The sequence below is a fragment of the Oncorhynchus gorbuscha genome, linkage group LG18 (assembly GCF_021184085.1).
Source record: "Oncorhynchus gorbuscha isolate QuinsamMale2020 ecotype Even-year linkage group LG18, OgorEven_v1.0, whole genome shotgun sequence".
NCBI classification, from domain to species: domain Eukaryota; kingdom Metazoa; phylum Chordata; class Actinopteri; order Salmoniformes; family Salmonidae; genus Oncorhynchus; species Oncorhynchus gorbuscha.
The window spans coordinates 59,779,311-59,799,603 of NC_060190.1; the positions used below are offsets into that span (position 1 = coordinate 59,779,311).

General features: G+C 39.8%; 1 protein-coding gene across 3 annotated transcripts in view; it reads right to left on the bottom strand.

Moving 5' to 3' along the window:
• The window catches only part of LOC124003628 (cadherin-4-like), a 330,661-nt gene extending 310,784 nt beyond the window's left edge, over window positions 1-19,877 (bottom strand). For all 3 annotated transcript variants that reach the window (XM_046312049.1, XM_046312048.1, XM_046312047.1), the window contains exons 1-2: window positions 19,631-19,877; window positions 18,538-18,649 (exon numbers count right to left, since the gene is read on the bottom strand). In XM_046312049.1, the coding sequence (XP_046168005.1) occupies window positions 18,538-18,649; window positions 19,631-19,687 (169 nt within the window). In that variant the 5' untranslated portion in view covers window positions 19,688-19,877. The remainder of the gene's footprint in view (window positions 1-18,537; window positions 18,650-19,630) is intronic.
• Between the last annotated feature and the right edge of the window lie 416 nt (window positions 19,878-20,293).

Consider the following 20,293-nt stretch of genomic DNA (forward strand, 5'->3'; position numbering starts at 1 on the left):
ACCTGGTGGAGAGAGATTGTAAGACAGAACTAGTTGCTTTATGAGTGCTGTACATTACAACATGACACGTCAAGATGTAACGGAGGGTCAGTTTTTCAACTTTTTTCCAATACTATAGAGCCATTACCATGTCGATCAACGCTTGAATAGAAACCTAGTTCACACCCCCAATTTTGAAGTCAACACAGTCGCTACAGTCCCATTAGATTTCTTTGTAGCCTCTTTTGAATGTTGCGGTTGCGCACATTTGTACAGAATGGGGTGAGTTTACGTTATGATGTTATTATTCGTATCCCAGAGCTGTTTGATTGGCTAGTTAGAGCGTAATGTTAGCTAGCTAACACTGAACCTGGTGGTTAGCTCCCAGCAGATTCATGCAGGGTAGTAATGACATGATTTGTCACTATGTTCATTGTTGTTTAAATAGCTAACATTAGCTGGCTGGCTCGCTAGCTAATGTTACGTGTCTGATCTTACACGTTATTTACCAAACTAGGTTCATTGTTTACCTAGCTAGCTAGCTACATGTCTTAAGCTAAAGTGTACTGTTAGCTAGCTAGCTGACGTTAGCTGGCTGGCTCCATGCTAACATTATGTGTATGTTGTTATTATTCGTATCCCAGAGCCATTTGCTTGGCTAGTTAGAGTGTAATGTTAGCTAGCTAACACTGAACCTGGTTGGTTAGCTCTCAGCAGATTCATGCAGGGTAGTAATGACAAGATTTGCCACTATGTTCATTGTTGTTTAACTAGCTAACTTTAGCTGGCTGGCTCGCTAGCTAACGTTACGTGACGTGTATGATCTTACACGTTGTTTACCTAGCTAGGTTCATTGTTACCTAGCTAGCTACATGTCTTAATAAAAGACTCCACTATGCAAGTAACTATTTTGGGTGCGTTCGTAAATTCAGTCTGAGTATGCCAGAGCGCAGAATAACTGATGAATTTACAAACACCCATTTAATATGGCCAGGGTCAGTAAACGTCAGCAAAAAAGCATAATGAAATTGTTGCCAGCTGAGCTGGTTAGGCTGTGTTCATGTTATCCAGAGGTAAACAAATCATCAGCCAGAGCGTCAAGTATGTGCTCTGAACGCTCCGAAAGCGAAACGAGATGGGTGGGGCTAAAGCTTAAGAGGGTGTGAACGATGCTGAATGGGTGTAGACAAAGAAGAGCTCTTCACTAGCTACCAAAATATTCAAAGGCCATTTTCTCAAAAGTGAGATTACAAGTTTATCAACTTTCAAAGCAGAATTACTTTCCCATTGTTCCTCAAAATGCAGTGTATGTTATACATTGTATGATCTACTTTTATCCACATGAGACAGATTTGAGCCGGTCGGTCACCTATGTCAAGACGCACCAGCGAATAGGAGCCACAATCAGAAACACATCTTACTTTGCAGAGTTGCTGTTTGGTTGTTAGCAACAATATGGAGGGAAACTAGCAGGTGATCACACAGAAGAAGCCCATTTGGAGGACAAAGCTACACAGTATAAAGGGATATTTAACATTGTTACAGTATTCCAAAGGTCCACTGATCCCATGTGTAACCTCTGTGTATGTATTGTAGTGTGGGTGAAAAGGGTCAGGCAAAGTGTTTTTCAAGTATACAGTGCCTTCGGAAAGTATTCAGACCCCTTGCTTTTTCCACATTTTGTTACGTTACAGCCTTGTTCTAAAATTGATTAAATAAAAGAATTTCCTCAGCAATCTACACACAATACCCCATTTATTTCACCTTTATTTAACCAGGTAGGCAAGTTGAGAACAAGTTCTCATTTACAATTGCGACCTGGCCAAGATAAAGCAAAGCAGTTACACACATACAACGACACAAAGTTACACATGGAGTAAAAGAAACATACAGTCATAATACAGTAGAAACAAGTCTATATACATTGTGAGCAAATGAAGTGAGATAAGGGAGGTAAAGGCAAAAAAGGCCATGGTGGCAAAGTAAATACAATATAGCAAGTAAAACACTGGAATGGTAGATTTGCAGTGGAAGAATGAGCAAAGTAGAAATAAAAATAATGGGGTGCAAAGGAGCAAAATAAATAAATAAATAAAATAAAATAAATACAGTGGGGAAAGAGATAGTTGTTTGGGCTAAATTATAGATGGGCTATGTACAGGTGCAGTAATCTGTGAGCTGCTCTGACAGCTGGTGCTTAAAGCTAGTGAGGGAGATAAGTGTTTCCATTTTCAGGGATTTTTGTAGTTCGTTCCAGTCATTGGCAGCAGAGAACTGGAAGGAGATGCGGCCAAAGAAAGAATTGGTTTTGGGGGTGACCAGAGAGATATACAGTACCTGCTGGAGCGTGTGCTACAGTTGGGAGATGCTATGGTGACCAGCGAGCTGAGATAAGGGGAGACTTTACCTAGCAGGGTCTTGTAGATGACATGGAGCCAGTGGGTTTGGCGACGAGTATGAAGCGAGGGCCAGCCAACGAGAGCGTACAGGTCGCAATGGTGGGTAGTATACGGGGCTTTGGTGAAATAGGAAGCCAATTCTAGATTTAACTTTGGATTGGAGATGTTTGATGTGGGTCTGGAAAGAGAGTTTACAGTCTAACCAGACACCTAGGTATTTGTAGTTGTCCATGCATTCTAAGTCAGAGCCGTCCAGAGTAGTGATGTTGGACAGGCGGGCAGGTGCAGGCAGCGATCGGTTGAAGAGCATGCATTTAGTTTTACTTGTATTTAAGAGCAATTGGAGGCCACGGAAGGAGAGTTGTATGGCATTGAAGCTTGCCTGGAGGGTTGTTAACACAGTGTCCAAAGAAGGGCCCATAATGACAATGCATTTACAAATGTATAAAAAATTTAAAACATTAAATACCATATTGACATAAGTATTCCGATCCTTTGCTATGGGACTCGAAATTGAGCTCAGGTGAATCATAATCATAATTACTTAAAAATCATAGAATGTGATTTTCTGGATGTTTGTTTTAGATTCCGTCTCTCACAGTTGAAGTGTACCTATGTTAAAAATTACAGACCTCTACATGCTTTGTAAGTAGGAAAACCTGCAAAATCTGCAGTGTGTCAAATACTTGTTCTCCCCACTGCATGTAAATGTGATATTATACTTTTTTTAAATAAAAAAATAAATAAAACATTTAACTAGTTTTTGCTTTGTCATTATGGGGTATTGTGTGTAAGAACAAAAATTATTTAATCAATTTTAGAATAAGTCTGTAACCTAACAAAATGTGTAAAAAGTCAACGGATCTGAATATTTTCTGAAGGCACTGTATACAGTACATCAGTCAGCCATGCTTTATTTGGCTCTCATGTAGTAAAGGAAATAGCTTCACATAGGAGCATGGGCGTCAGTGATAGAATCATGGGGTTGGAACAATTCTAAACCAAACAAACAAAGAGAGAATTAATGAGAATGTGTTATTATCTCTCCACCCAGTGGGTGTTTGCGTGTGTGTGGTGTGTGTGTGTGTGTGGACATGTTTAACTATACTTGTGAATGATAAACAAAAATTTGACCAACTGGGAGAATTTGTTAGTCCCCACAAGGTCAAACGCTATTTCTAGGGGTTTAGGGCTAACAGGCTGACGACACCGCTCGCGTCACGTAAATTTAGAAATCTATATTATTGCACCCACACTGCTCGCGCGTGTGCCAGCGACTTTCTGCTCGTTGGGCTAAAATGGATGTCCGTTCTATTTGTGACACAGATCGCGCTGCAAGTCCTGCCTCTTCCATCTCCTCATTGGTTTATAGAAGCAGGTACCCACGTGCCATCTCCTCATTGGTTGTACCCACGTGTGTGATTGAAAGACAAACAAGGTCAATGCACCTAATTTATGAAAGTTGCCCATCGCAATATAAAGTCAAGAGAAGAAAAAGCCAAGGAGGAGGAGAGATGACTAGAAACGATTCGGTTGACTCTGACCTAAGTGTATGTAAACTTCCGACTTCAACTGTAAAGCTTATTAAAGAGCAGCGATACTACCAAGAGCAGTGTGCAGGTTTCTTCTTTTTTCTCAAGCTTTGGCGTCAACATGGGCCCGCTTTCCTGTGGAACGCTTTCGACACCTTGTAGAGTTTATACCCCAACGAATGGAGGCTGTTCTGGGTGAAAAGGTGGGCGCAACTCAATATTAGAATGGTGTTCCTAATGTGTTGTACACTCAGTGTATATGTATTTTGATCCGATACTGTGATTTTATTGTGATTTGATTTTCCAAACCTACTGCTTATCATATGTCTGCTGCAGAATGACAAGAGAGAGCCATGTGGAAATAAGTGCTGAAAGAAAATGGTCTCTCTATTTAGAAAGAAGATGGAGAACAAATAATGAATGAAAAATAATGGAGTTTGGGTACAAAGTACAGCCAACCAGCGCAAAAATATTATTGCAATATTGTCAAAACGACACAATACGATATCGTCAAAAATAATATCCCGATATCCCCCCCGTTCCATCACTGGTTTGCATTCAGTATTGATCTAGCAAAGAGAAATCATTGGAGATGATTGTGTTTCTAAGTTGGCATCAGCCATCTCGTATCGTAAAGCCCAGTCATAGTGTAGTGAGCATTATACCAATGAGCTACATCTTCCTGAAGCTGCAGATTTACCTTAATAACATTGTTTAAAAAAAACATGGTTGAAGAAAAGTACATTCTTTGTCAATTATGCTTTTAACAGGTAGATAGATCTATGTTCCATTTTGAAGTGTGTTGTATAATTACTGTACTTTCATGGACTCATACTGCTGGAAAGCAAATTACAGCTTGAGGCAACTTCAATTAAATTAACTAATCGTTGGTGTTAATTAATATGGGAATTGCAAAGGACCTTGAAACAGGTTTGCTGTTTGATTGACAAGCTTGTGATTTCTTTCTCCCACGCCAAAGTCCAGGAAGTAAAAGCTTAATAAGGTAATCTCAAAGCCCACACAGAAAAGCCACCAAGCCAATCAATCAATCAATCAATCAATCAATCCCCCCCACCCCCCTTGGTAACGAGCCATGAGATTGACAGCTGGATTACTTGGCTGGTTTGTAATCCCTTAATTTCTGCACATAAAATAATCACCCTCTGGGTGGAGCAGTGCCTCCTCATCCTGTGGCTAATGTTACTCAGCCACCCCACCACAGACCCCAGGCTACAGTAGAGAAGTTACTTAACACTACAGATTAAAGACCATGACACACAAACAAACCAGCTAATGTTAGCGCATAACTTTCTGAGAGCGTGGTTGTTCTATAGTTATTTTGCATACAACTTTCCCACAACTTTCTGGTAATGGTGCAGGATAGTTGGTTGATTTTTGGAACATTCTCAACTCATTGACAAAAAAAAAACAATATTTTCTTGGTATTTTCATTACTTTAACATAATGTTTCCTAAAACTTCAACCATGGTTACATTTAATTTCAATTTTGGTAATGTTCTAGTAATGTTTTACAACTGGTTTGACATTGGGAATGTTTTCAAATAGTTTAGAGAACGTTAAGAAACAACGTTCTTCTGTGGGAATTAGAATATTTCAGCATAATGATTCCTACTGGTTTCCTCATGGTTCTTTTTAAAGTCATGTTCTCAAATTGCATCAAGACCATTAAAAAACAACGTTCTTCTGTGGGAATTTCAGTACTTCGTCATAACGATTTCTGCAGGTTTCCTCGTGGTTCTATTTAAAGTCATGTTCTCTGAACATTAAGAAAGCTGTCCTTAAAAAATACAATAAAACATTAGTAATGTTCTAAGAATGTTATAAAGAAAAACATACATTCCGTTCTCAGAGTCAACAAAGCTCTCTCTTTCCTCGGTCTCAGTTAAGGTGTGTTGGCCCCGCCCCTAATTGGCCACACCTGATCTTAATGTGTGCTTGTTTAATTTGAAACGTGGGATGTTTGAATAGACTAAAATGCCATTCCACAATAATAATAAAAAATGTGTTTGCATGATTAATGCCTAAGCAAATTAATTTTCATGTGTACTAACTGACCTACTGGGGTGGCAGCATAGCCTAGTGGTTAGAGTGTTGGACTAGTAACCAAAAGTTGCAAGTTCAAATCCCTGAGCTGACAAGATACAAATATGTCATTCTGTGCCTGAACAAGGCAGTTAACCCACTGCTCCTAGGCTGTCATTGAAAAAAAGAATTTGTTCTTAACTGACTTGCCTAGTTAAATAAAGGTAAAATAAATAAATGAATAAAAATCAAATCTGTGATTGGAGTTCGAAACAGCTAACCTAGCGGTGTTTTTAAAAGTCTTAGTGAAACACCCAATGACAGTTTTAAGGAAGTTATTCAAAAACCTCCAAATAACCCTTACATTTTGTTCAAAACATTCTCAACATTTAGAGATTGTTCTCAGAACGTTATTTATTTACCTTCAAATAACTTCCATTTTCATAAAGTTAATAAAACTTCCCCAGTAAAACGTTATCAGAACCTCCCTGTAACCTAAAAATGAATGTCCACAGAACAAGTGAAATTATTGTTTAGAAAAACAGTCAGGAAACTTGTGGCTTTGTTCCCAGAACCAATGGGAAATCAAAAAACGTATGTTCCCACAACTTATAATAATAATAATATATGCCATTTAGCAGACATACTTCCAAGGAACCAAATGTGCTAGCTGGGAAACACACACACATAACAAACACACCAAAACAGACATAACATTAAACACACAGACACACAGTCAGTTATACTGTACACCAACAAACACAGAATACAGTCTGATTGCCAGGATTTGGGGGGAACAAACAAACAAATGAAAGAGATAAGAGCATAGGAACATAAATACCATGACTAGAGATACAGAAGAACATGGTTGAATGAGATAACAATAAACTAAACACAGCTATTTCTGTGGCTAGGGACCTCTGTGATGTTCGACTTTAGAGCACACAGTGAAGTCTTTTAATTACGAAGATACAAACCCTGTGGTTACAGAAATAGATGTAGCCTACAGTACACAGTGGCCCTAGAGATGTGTGTAGCTGCGGCTTTGAGGGATATAGGAGTTGGGCGCAGCATGGCGTAAATAACTTCGATTGTACTATGTTTTTCAGCTCTCCCAGTGATGGTGACTCGGGAAATGAATGTTGGGGAACCTGGGGGTAAAGTGGCAGCACCAAGTTAAAATGCTTCACTATAACTAAGGCCGTCATTGAAAATAAGAATTTGTTCTTAACTGACTTGCCTAGTTATATAAAGGTAAATAAAAAGTCCCTGACTCAGGAGAGAGGAAGAAAGAGGAAGAGAGGGAAAGATAAGGATGGAAGAAGCGTGAGGAGAAGTGAAATGGTCCCAATCCATAAGCAGGGGTGGAAAAAGTACCTAATTGTCATACTTGAGTAAAAGTAAAGATACCTTAAAAGAAAATGACTCAAGTAGAAGTGAGTCACCCAGTAAAATACTACTTGAGTAAAAGTTTGGTTTTGGTATTTGGTTTTAAAAATACTTAAGTATCAAAAGTAAAAGTATAAATAATTTCAAATTTCTTATAATAAGCATCCCAGACGGCACAGTTTTCTTGTTTTTTTCTCTATTTTAGCCAGGGACACACTTCAACAGTCAGACATAATTTACAAACAAAGCATTTGTGTTTAGTGAGTCTGCCAGATCAGAGGGAGTAGGGATGACCAGGGATGTTCTCTTGACAAGTACATGAATTAGACAATTTTCCTGTCCTGCTAAGCATTCAAAATGTAATGAGTACTTTTGGGTGTCATGGAAAATGTAACGAGTTAAAAGTACATTATTTGCTTTAGGAATGTAGTTGGAGTAAAAGTAAAAGTTGTCAAAAATATAAATAGTAAAGTAAAGTACAGATACCCCCAAAAACTACTTAAGTAGTACTTAAGTATTTTTACTTTACGCCACTGTTCATAATCTCCTTAATGTAACAGCGTCATTCAGACTAACTGCTTCAGATGATGATTATTCATGGTGAGTAATGACGAGGATGATGATGTGCCTATACTAAATGGACGGGCTGACTGACATTTATGTAGCAGGGCATATATTTTGTGCATTACTCATTGAACAGATGTAGCTCTCCAAAAAAAACAGTTTACGTGAATGTACAGATGCTAGCATATTTTAGAATCATAATATGTGATAACATACACAGACAGTATGCACTATGCATTTATAGCACCATAGTGAGTGAGTCAAACTAATGCACATTGGAACATTCTGATGATGTAGAGAAACGACAAAGAGGGAAAGCTCTGCCTAAACGTTTCAGATGCTTTCATAAATGAGCCATGTACTGTAGTTCATGGTATTTGTGTTCGAGAATAAACACTATTTCTGTTTGGCAAAGGAAAACAGCATTTCCTCATGAATACCAACAAAGTATTGGTATCCTCCTTCCCCTCCTCTCGCTGTTTTCTATAGGAGAGGAGGTGAGTGAATGGAGCCACTTTGGGCTGAATCACATCCCTCCTCCCCCAGGCTGAGACGGACCTACAGAACTAATCCACTCCACTCAGTCCACACAGTAATTAAAGCACCATGAAGGCTGCAGCTGAGAGAGGTCAGGGTTAACACACTGGCACAATCACGCAGGTAGGTGGGAGGAAGACAAGAAGAAAAGCATGCAGATATAATTTGTTTTCATATTTAATCTCAAAGCTTGAGAGGATACTCAAACCATGCAAATAAGTATCATTGAAAGACTACTGCTATAAAAGGTGAAAGTGAGCGTAAAACATAATCCAAATGTTTTTTCAAGAGGTATCTCAAGTAAAAGGCTCCCAGGATACACATTTCACCTTGTATTATGCTGAGTTATGATGTTAGATGTGTGTATGTTAAATCATAATCCACTTAATAACCTAACAAATCTAACTATAGGAAAGATCCAACCAAATAAGATAACAAGTGAATGAATCGTCTAAAGTCAGCTAAACCTCACTTGAACACAAAACCCTGATTTGTATTCAGATGCATGTAAATCCTGGGGCTTAGGGGAGGGGGAAATCCTTGGTAATGAACTGGTTGATGTCGGTTTACACATACGGTTAAGAGGTGAAACTGAGGTTTCCTACAAGGAAAATCAGTTGTTTCTGTAACAACAAAAGGTAGCTCCCTTATCAGGGTCTCAAATCATTAGAGAGCATGAAAATGTAATGCACTAAAGCATATTGATTAAGAGGGTGGCTGATTAAGAAAATATATTGATTAATGATGCAAACTGCACAAATTGCTCTCTCTGGAAGAGACCAGGGGTTACATGGGGATTATATGGCTGGGTGCAACTATCCTTGACATTGGTTGCTTTTCCATAGCATTTTAACAGAAATTCCCAATCTATGCTGTATCGCACACTAAAGCAGTGAACTTCAACCACCTCTGTCCCCCAAAATGAATATCCTGGCTGGGACTATGTGCTCTGTCTCACTTTCCTTTTCCTGTCTTATCTAACATCTGATAATATCATTCTGAAGGTCAGATTTTGGGACACCTTTGGCTCATCTACTAATTTTATATACATGTAGATCTATTGCATAACCTTCCCCGGTCGACTACTGAGGCACAGGGCTTGGAAATGGATTGCAGCACGTGTCCATGATAAAACAAAGCAACACGTTTTTACTCTTCAGCTAAGGCTCCTGCTGACCTAGCTATATGAATGGAGAGTAGTTGGGTTCGAAACATACTCTTAACTTTAATCTGCTTGTAAGTGATGGGAAAACCCAGAGAATAAGGGTTGTAAAAGGGAGGGTATATTACTTGAAGCTTTTGACATTTACCGGTAAGGTATAGGAATTTTTGTATCTTTCAAGAATTTTATGTTATCTATCACAAGACATCAAGTGGCCCTTTTGGGTACTACAGATTATTACAAGTGTCTGTATTTACACTGTATACAGGGCATTCGGAAAGTATTCAGAACCACTCCCTTTTTCCACATTTTGTTAAGTTACAGCCTTATTCTAAAATTGATTAAATATTTTTTTCCCTCATCAATCTTGACACAATACACCATAATGACAAAGTGAAAACAAGGATTTAGAAATGTTTTGAAATTTATACAAAATAAAAACAGAAATACTTTATTTACATAAGTATTCAGACCCTTTGCTATGAGACTCGAAATTGAGCTCAGGTGCATCCTGTTTCCATTGGTCATCCTTGAGATGTTTCTACAACTTGATTGGAGTTCACCTGTGGTAAATTCAATTGATTGGACATGATTTGGAATGGCATACACCTGTCTATATAAAGTCCCACAGTTGACAGTGCATGTCAGAGCAAAAACCAAGTTATGAGGTCAAAGAAATTGTCCAAAGAGCTCCGAGACAGTATACTGTGTTGAGGCACAGACCTGGGGAAGGGTACCAAAACATTACTGCAGCATTGAAGGTCCCAAAAACACAGAGGCCTCCATTATTCTTAAATGGAAGAAGTTTGGAACCACCAAGACTCTTCCTAGAGCTGGCCGCCCAGCCAAATTGAGCAATCGGGGGAGAAGAGCCTTGGTCAGGGAGGTGACCAAGAACCCGATGGTCACTCTGACAGAGCTCTCGAGGTCCTCTGCGTAGATGGGATAACCTTCCAGAAGGACAACCATCTCTGCAGCACACCACCAATCAGGCCTTTATGGTAGAGTGGCCAGATGGAAGCCACTCCTCAGTAAAAGGCGAAACGAGATTCTTTGGTCTGATGAAACCAAGATTGAATTCTTTGGCCTATATGCCAAGCATCACGTCTGGAGGAAACCTGGCACCATCCCTACAGTGAAGCGTGGTGGTGGCAGCATCATGTGGGATTGTTTTTGCAGGGACTGGGAGATTAGTTAGGATCAAGGGAAAGATGAACAGAGCAAAGTACAGTAAAAGAGTGGCTTCAGGACAATTCTCTGAGTGTCCTTGAGTGGCCCAGCCAGAGCCCAGACTTGAACCGATCTAACATACATCGAGAGAGACCTGAAAATAGCTGTGCAGCAACGCTCCCCATCCAACCTGACAGAGCTTGAGAGGATCTGCAGAGATGAATGAGAGAAACGTGTAGCGTCTTACCCAAGAAGACTCAACACTGCCAAAGGTGCTTCAACAAAGTACTGAATAAAGGGTCTGAATACTTATGTAAATGTGATATTTCATTTTTTATACTTTTTAAAATATAATTTGCAAACATTTCTATAAACCAGTTTTTCCTTTTTCATTACAGGGTATTGTGTGTAGATTGAGGATTTAAAAAATAATTTAAAAATTACATTTTACAATCGTCTGTCCTCGGTTGCAACACTCACTACCGAGTTCCAAACTGCTTCTGGAATAAACGTCAGCACAAGAACTGTTTCATCGGGAGCTTCAAGAAATAGATTTCCATGGCCGAGCAGCTGCACACAAGCCTAAGATCATCATGCGCAATGCCAAGCGTCAGCTAGAGTGGTGTAAAGCTCGCCGCCATTGGACTCTGGAGCAGTGGAAACCCATTCTCTGGAGTGATGAATCTGGCAATCCAACGAATCTGGGTTTAGCAAATGCCAGGAGAACGCTACCTGCTTGAAGGCATAGTGCCGACTGTCAAGTTTGGTGGAGGAAGAATAGTGGTCTGGGGCTGTTTTTCCTGGTTCGGGCTAAGACCCTTAGTTCCAGTGAAGGGAAATCTTAACGCTACAGCACACAATAACGATTCTGTGCTTCCAACTTTGTGGCAACAGTGTGGGGAAGGCCCTTTCCTGGTGCACAAACCAAGTTCCATACAGAAATGGTTTATCGAGATTGATGTGGAAGAACTTGACTGGCCTGCACAGAGGACCGACCTCAATCCAATCCAACACCTTTTGGATGAATTGGAACGCCGACTGTGAGCCAGGCCTAATCGCCCAACATCAGTCCCCAACTTCACTAATGGTCTTGTGGGTGAATGGAAGCAAGTCCTCACAGAAATGTTCTAACATCTAGAGTAGAGGCTGTTATAGCAGCAAAGGAGGGACCAACTCCATATTGATGCCCATGATTTAGGAATGAGATATTCGACGAGCAAGTGTCTACATACGTCTGGTCATGTAGTGTGCCTCTGGCCCTCTGTGTGGCTTTATCACATGTCAAATATATTAAATAATTAAATTGTTTTTTTTAAATAAAAAATGGAATGCCAAAGCGGCAAAACATTATCCTAAATATAAACCATCAACTTAGTGTTTGGTGTTTAATGAGGCTTTGTGCATGAAATATCCTTTATATTTTTTACACACTTTTTATTTTATTTTTTACATGTCAATATATATTTACTGTTATTGTTTAGGCGTCAAACTGGTGGCAGTTGTGAAAAAGGTAAATAGTTGAAAAAGTTGCAGAGTTAATTGAAAATAATACCATTGTTGATTAAATGCTATTTTCTCTTGAACCATATGGTCTATCTACTAGAAACTCATGGACAATATGGGCACAACTATATTTTTAAAAATGCATTTTATATACAAGTTATTCAAGTATAAATTGCCAAAGTTACGATAGATTGCCATATCTTCTGTTTAGGCTAAATTACCTAAATTACTGAAGATACTGGTAAATTACTGGTAGCTTTGCAACCCTACAGACAATAGAGGCTTCTGTATTTTAGAGCAACTACTACCTGCTGAACTGAGCAATCGATTCATGTTTTTTTTATCTACTGAGAAAAAGATTGGCAGTCGTACACAGATTAATTTTGAATCTATCATTTTATCCTTCATACACTACAAAGCATTGACAAATTCCATATATGACTATGGTGATTCGCAAGAAGAACCCCACTAGTCACTGTACCATTTTTGGTATATAGTTCTCGTGACAACATCCACTATTTCTGCTGAAAGTTAGCTATCCTTCCAACAATACTTTGCAGTACCTCAACCACCATAGCGGGGGACGACCGACATTAAATGGAAAGCATTTTACTGTACCTTATGTGGCTGGGGAATTGGAATGGGCTGGCGGTGGATGTCATGTTCTAGGGGCTTTGAGGGATATAGGGCCATTCTTCGTGTTGTGTGTGAAGGGAAGAGGAGATAAAGAGAAACGATGTAGCTCATCTTCACTACTTTTATTCTATCAGCTCACCACAGACTCTGTGTCCTGTGTGGAGAGATGAAAGACTCTCCGGAGGACAAGAGAGACAGGGAAAATGGTATCCTGCTTATCAAACACCTGAAATCATAATCCCTTTCCCTGGGTTTGGAAATACTTATGAGAGCAGTTCTTCCTGACTTGGAGAGAAGCTAGGCGGGGTGTCTGAGGTTCTGTCGAGCAGAGCAAACACCAGACAGGCTGTTTTAACCAAGATATTACTTTATGTGTCAGATATTTTTAAATGTTGTCTGATTGGGATCACGTATGATTTCACATAAGCCACTTCTAAAGTTGTCAGTTGACAGTAAAGTGCTGATAGTTGAAGGCATCTGGTTTATGTTAAAGTTATTATACAGTGGAAGTCGGAAGTTTAAATACACTTGGGTTGGAATCATTAAAACAGTTAAAACAGCAAGTTGGTTAGGACATCTACTTTGTGCATGACACAAGTAATTATTCCAACAATTGTTTACAGACAGATTATTGCACAGATTATCACAATTCCAGTGGGTCAGAAGTTTACATACACTAAGTTGACTGTACCTTTAAACCGCTTGGAAATTTCCAGAAAATTATGTCATGGTTTTAGAAGCTTCGCTTTGGCTTTGACATCATGGGAAAATCAAAAGCCAAGACCTCAGAAAAAAAATTGGAGACCTCCACAAGTCTGGTTCATCCTTAGGAGCAATTTCCAAACGCCTGAAGGTACCACGTTCATCTGTACAAACAATAGTACGCAAGTATAAACACCATGGGACCACGCAGCCGTCATACCGCTCAGGAAGGAGTCGCGTTCTGTCTCCTAGACATGAATGTACTTTGGTGCGAAAAGTGCAAATCAATCCCAGAACAACAGCAAAGGACCTTGTAAAGATGCTGAAGGAAACAGGTGCAAATGTATCTGTATCCACAGTAAAAACGAGTCCTATATCGACATAACCTGAAAGGCTGCTCAGCAAGGAAAAAGCCACTGCTCAAGAACCGCCATAAAAAAAGCCAGACTACGGTTTGCAACTGCACATGGGAACAAAGATCGTACTTTTTGGAGAAATGTTCTCTGGTCTGAATAAACAAAAATAGAACTGTTTGGCCACAATGACCATCAATATGATTGGAGGAAGAAGGGGGAGGCTTGCAAGCTGAAGAACACCATCCCAAAAGTGAAGCACGGGGGTGGAGGCATCATGTTGTGGGAGGATTTGGCTGCAGGAGGGACATCTGCAGCAAATTAGATGGCTTCATGAGGTAGGAAAAGTATATGGATATATTGAAGCAACATCTCAAGACATCAGTCAGGAAGTTAAAGCTTGGTCGCAAATGGGTTTTACAAATTGACAATGACCCCAAGCATACTTCCAAAGTTGTGGCAAAATGGCTTAAGGACAACAAAATCGAGGTATTGGAGTGGCCATCACAAAGCCCTGACCTCAATCCTATAGAAAATTTGTGGGAAGAACTGAAAAAGCAAGTGCGAGCAAGGAGGCCTACAAACCTGACTCAGTTACACCAGCACTGTCAGGAGTAATGGGCCAAAATTCACCCAACTTATTGTGGGAAGCTTATGGAAGGCTACCCAAAACATTTGACCCAAGTTAAACAATTTAAAGGCAATGCTACCGAATACTAATTGAGTGTATGTAAACTTCAGACCAACTGGGAATGTGATGAAAGAAATAAAGGATGAAATAAATAATTCCCTATGCTACTAAGACAGGGAACTTTTCCTAGGATTAAATGTCAGGAATTCAGAAAACTGAGTTTAAATGTATTTGGCTAAGGTGTATCTAAACTTCCGACTTCAACTGTAAACACATGTTGCCTAACTCCCAATAATATGAATGAGTTGTAATACTGATAGTGTCTATCGACATCTAACAAAGAGTCAATTCGGGAGAAGTCGTCAAACCACCTGTTTATTTTCTGCTGAACTGCAAAGAGCAAATATTGAAAGAAAATGAGTTGAGTGAAAAAAAAGAAGCGAAAAAAGAAAGTGTAGTGGTAACACACGTAAGAAAAAAAGGGAGGGATCAAATCCCATGTGTCTCACCAGATAGAGCAGTGAGGGTTCAGATTCATTGAAGATACAAAGAAATAATACATAAAGTTCAAAACAAGTCCATTCTGTTAGAAAGGGGATTGAAGTATGTTTTGCAGTTCACAAAGCAAAAGCATCAATGAAAGATTCCCTGATTAACATAACTGATACTTCCCTTGTGGTACTGTCACCCTGAAGACCAAGTTGTCATTGTATTGTTTCCCTCCTGAACCTCTATGTTGTATGCTTTTATTAGGTGCCTGGATTCCATTACTTTAGAGAAAATCAAAAGCATCCCAAAGCAACATTACTATTCAGTTTAAAGTTACATTGTACCTTTGATCGACACATTTAGCCATCACAGAAAACAAAAATTTGCGCTCAAATAACTCCCCCGTGGTACAGGAGATAAGTGCTGTTGCTTTTGGATGGTGGTGGATGGTGAAGGGCGAGGGATGAAACTCATCACAGATGTTTTTTTGAATACGTACTGACAGTGACTTTAAGGGCCACAACCCTGAAGAAACTGCAGTTTAAATCAATTTCTTTTGTACTCTGCCCCTCCTCTCTGCCTACGTTCCTAGGTGTCTGTTCCCACTCTGAGACTGAGGTGATGGTTTACACTGTGATGTGCAATCACCGGAATATCCCTTTTCATGGCCTATCTGGCCACAGCAGGGATCTGGATGGAATGAGCACCATGCCGGTCACGAACGTCGTCTTGGAAATGACCGGACCAAGGTGCAGCATGGTGAGGGTACATTTCTCTTTATTATAAATGTCGCCAACAAAACAAGAAAAAAAAAAGAAAAAAGACTGAGACGCTTACTAGGGCTATACAGGCCACTAACAAATACAACTACCCACAAAATACAAAGGAAAAAAAGCTGCCTAAGTATGATTCCCAATCAGAGACAACGAAAGACAGCTGTCCCTGATTGAAAACCATACCTGGCCAAAACAGAGAAACAGAAAACATAGAAATAAAGAAACTAGAATGCCCACCCTAGTAACACCCTGGCCTACCCAAAATAGAGAATAAAAGCCTCTCTATGGCCAGGGCGTGACAATGCCTCTCTAGGCACACTGCCATATAATCTCCAACTCCTCCCATACAAAGACAATCAGATCCATAGAAGCATGTGTTAATTCACTCTGTTAAAGTTAGGGCAGCCTATACATGTATGTAATGATAAACAATAAAGGTATTTAGTGTTGCCATAAAACCAATAAAAAACAGTTTAATTTATAGGGATATATTTGGAAGGAGGTGGTGTGACTGGATAATCCCAGCTAGAACAGTACTGTCATCACAATATTGTTGGGAGAACATAATGATCATCTTTGCATCCATAAATATTTTTATGTAAACTAAACAGATGTGGGTGTACAAGCACCTACCCATTAAGGCCAGGGATGTGAAAAGGCACTGAGGTGGGTGCTAACAAGATAAAAGTACCATTTGTGCCATTAGGCTATGGTCTAACATCCACCCACACTCCCTCCAAACAGTCAATATGACAAACATTGTCTAACAGCTCTTCCTCCCCACCACCTTAAAGACTGGATGAATGGTGTGGGATTAGAACATGGAAATGGCTGAGGTTTACTGTCCATCGAACAGCATAGAAGCCAATGTCAGGCTGCACCTGGCTGTGATGCTGGGATGCTGCGCATATCACTACTATAGCTTCATTTGTCCAGCAACCATACAAATGTAGCACCTCAGCCCCTCCCTCTTCTCTGCCTCACCAATTCATTTCTGTGAAAGTTCTGGGTTACATACTGTACACAGAATTGTTAGTATTCCTCCATTGTTCCCTGTTGCCTTGTGTCATGGAGGAAACAAACCCTCAGTCAGGCCAGCCGCGGTGCATTAATAATAGCAGGAGGATTTAAACTCCTCCAGCCGATATTCCTGAGTGGCCAGTAGGGAGAACAGCACGGCACAAAGATTGGTGTTCAAGAAGCAACAGAGTGAGAGGATACAGAGTTAATATCGGTATCGAAGCAATGGAGGCTGTACAATATAGACCAAATAATCCAAATGATCTAGAACTGGAGTGGTGTATGATGTTTGTTGAAAGGTGCAGGCAGCAGTGTTTCTCTCTCAAACACACACACACACACACACGCACACACTCTCTCACACACACCACACAAACACCAGGGCCCTCTATGTTGTTACCTGTCCAAATGCATCAGATTCTGTCAACATTGTTTTTGGCATGGGTCACTGTGGACACCTCAGCCAATTTCCAGACAGGCAGGTCCCTTCAACCCCAAGCCTTCAGGCAAAGTATCTCCCTATTGACAGGATGTGATGTCCTTGTCTGCCTCCTAAATAACCTCCGCAATAATTCAATTGCTTTTGTTTAAAGCAGTTGACATGTCCCAACAAACATTAAAACAAGAGCATTGTTTCCACCTAGAAAATAACGTTTCAATCAACAACAGCAATAAATAGCCTGCAGAAAGGATAAGTGTCAAAGGAAAGTGGTGCTCATCGTTCTGTAGTGTTGAGCCACTGTGAAGAGTCATAGGGGATAAGGTCTGTTTTAGAAGTACCTTAATCCTGCCCTCATCTCTAAACCCTGCTGAGTTCATAATGCTCTTACTGTACAACACCTAACCAGGATGTTTTAATTTAATCAAAGTAAAATGTACTATTCTAAGATGAATATGCAATGCATGCAAATAGAATGATCAATTATACAATGATAAAAGAATCTGCCAGTGAGGTTTGTTACCGCAAATGTATAAGCGACTTCAAGACAAACATATGAGCCAAGCTCTACAAATTCTACATTGCTGGAGAGGAACCTCACAATAGATGTGATGCGCTGAAAAGAAATGGAGCGCATGAAAAGAGAATTGAATTCCTCTGAAAAATAGAGAGAATAAAAGGAAAAATGTATTACATTGAATACAGGGAATAAAATAAAAGCTGTGAGCCTCCAGAAGCAAACACAGAAAGGAGATTTGTGATTTAAATGAGCCTGCTTTGGTAAGTCTGCTGTTTAACTGATCCTTTATGAAAGGATCAATTCAATGTTTTCAACGGGAACACTTTTATGTTGGCTTGAAAATGCAGTTCATGTGATACGAATATATTTTTATATTTCAAAAAGAGCCTATTACAATCCTCTTATCAAATCAGACACAATTATCATGTAGATTCAAAACACAGTGTAAATTCCATCCAACTTTAACTGCATCAACACATGGATGATTGTTCTGCGTGTTTCCACCAGATCTGCGTTGTTCTACCACAGAGTGTGCACTGACCTTCTTAAGTCATGATGGAATACCGCACACCATAATATATTTCCTCCCACACACACACTCAATCACCCTCTGGTTGGGATGTATCTCCGGAGAAGAGGGGGAAACACCAGTCAATAAATGAGATCCAGGGCCTCCGCAACCACAGTGCTTACCTTTGAGAATGCTCTGTCCTCGCAGTAGATCCCTGGAGACAAACACAGTGTAGAAGCTCTCAGAGAAGCCTGGTCTGCATGGGGGTTTAGGAGGTTGGCCTGCCTTGGTCCCCTGGGTAGAAAAAAAGACAGCCTATAAGCATTGGAAGATGGACTTGTGGCCAGAGGATCACAGGATGATCTTGCAGGCTTTGAAACTGATATTGAACCTTCGACAGACAGACTAGAGACTGATGTTGCTAATTATCTCCAGTCCACCGCTTGCTGTTTAAATGGATGACAATATTTACAATGGAATCAAAAACACCAGATACCAGTGGGTTCATTGGTCACATTTTTAAAGTGTTGTATATGATAATGATGGGCAACAAAAAATACTCATAGATCAGGTTCATAGTATAAATAATGTCTAGTAAAAATAGACAATCTCTTCAAAATGTCACATTTGTTTATTCTACCACAAAAACAAAGATGCTATCCAGGAGACAAATGAATATGTTTATTTCAGGCATGAGTAGACTATTTCAGGAAAAAATCATATCAGTTTTTCAATTTCAATGAAATCAAATTATGAGATATAGTGAATTTGATATTATGTCGAGGCTCTAACATGCTAGCAATAGGCTAGTGGTGATTTAATCCCAAGGGAATATGGCAGTCCGTAAACGTGCATTAAGTTCGTGGCCTCCTATAGCCTACTATACAGTTTATGAAACCAAAGGCTTCGGCATGCTCTGCATTGATATAACTCACTAATAGGCTACTGCAGTTCAGTAGGCTAAAGTAAATTATTAGAAAAGGGACTCAAAATGAATAGTTGGTTGGTTTATTCAGGCACCTGTCATTCAACAGGAATGTAGCTTTTTTTGTGACCAAACCTGAAATGAGTGGTGACTACAAAATCATTTTGAAGTATCGTCTGAAATTATCATGACATTATACGCTCTTTAAACGCAGCATGTTATTGTATGGAAAAGTCGCTGACCACAATTCAGCGCCACATGCACAGCGCTGCAAAAGCTCGCGCATGCCAAGCAGGCGTAGCAGTGCAGTAGGCTACTTCCACCGTATTTCGAAAATAAATATATCTTACCCAAGATGTTTCCACAAGTAAGGTGCACGTCAGTATAACAACCGATACAAAATGCATCTTTGCCAGAGCGCTGTAAGATCAAGGGACAGCGATTTGACCGATTCGCCTTCCTTGAATAAATGGTATTAATTCCCGGAGCTCTCTTCTTAGATGCAAAGTTGTGAGTGCAATAAGAAGCTATATGTGAGAAATTGTTCCGACTTGTCTAGCGCAAAACTGCCGCTGAGAGGAGGGCGATGCTGATGCTGCTCTGTACCAAGGAGCCAGCGCACTTATTGGGTGCCAACGTCACTAGAACCCCTCCTACCGCACAGAATGCACTGTGTTGTCACTGTAAAAGCTTGACCATTTTTCTCATTTGATTAATTATAACTTGATTCGTTTATAGACAAGTTGAAGGCTACATTTGTACAAGGACGAAATGTCCACGTACTGTGTAACAGAAAATAGTGTTTCGTAAAAGGCTATATTATTCTTACTTGAAACTGGCACACTGAGTGAAGCCATCGACCCTTATACTTTCATGTGTCCATCACCACGTGGGAGTCTGTTTCACACCTCAGTTACCTCCTATTCTCTTTATCTATAGTGAGATCCTATTAAATTACTAAATATTCTAATGAATAATTATATAGGGCAGGCATATGAATACAGGCTACTGAA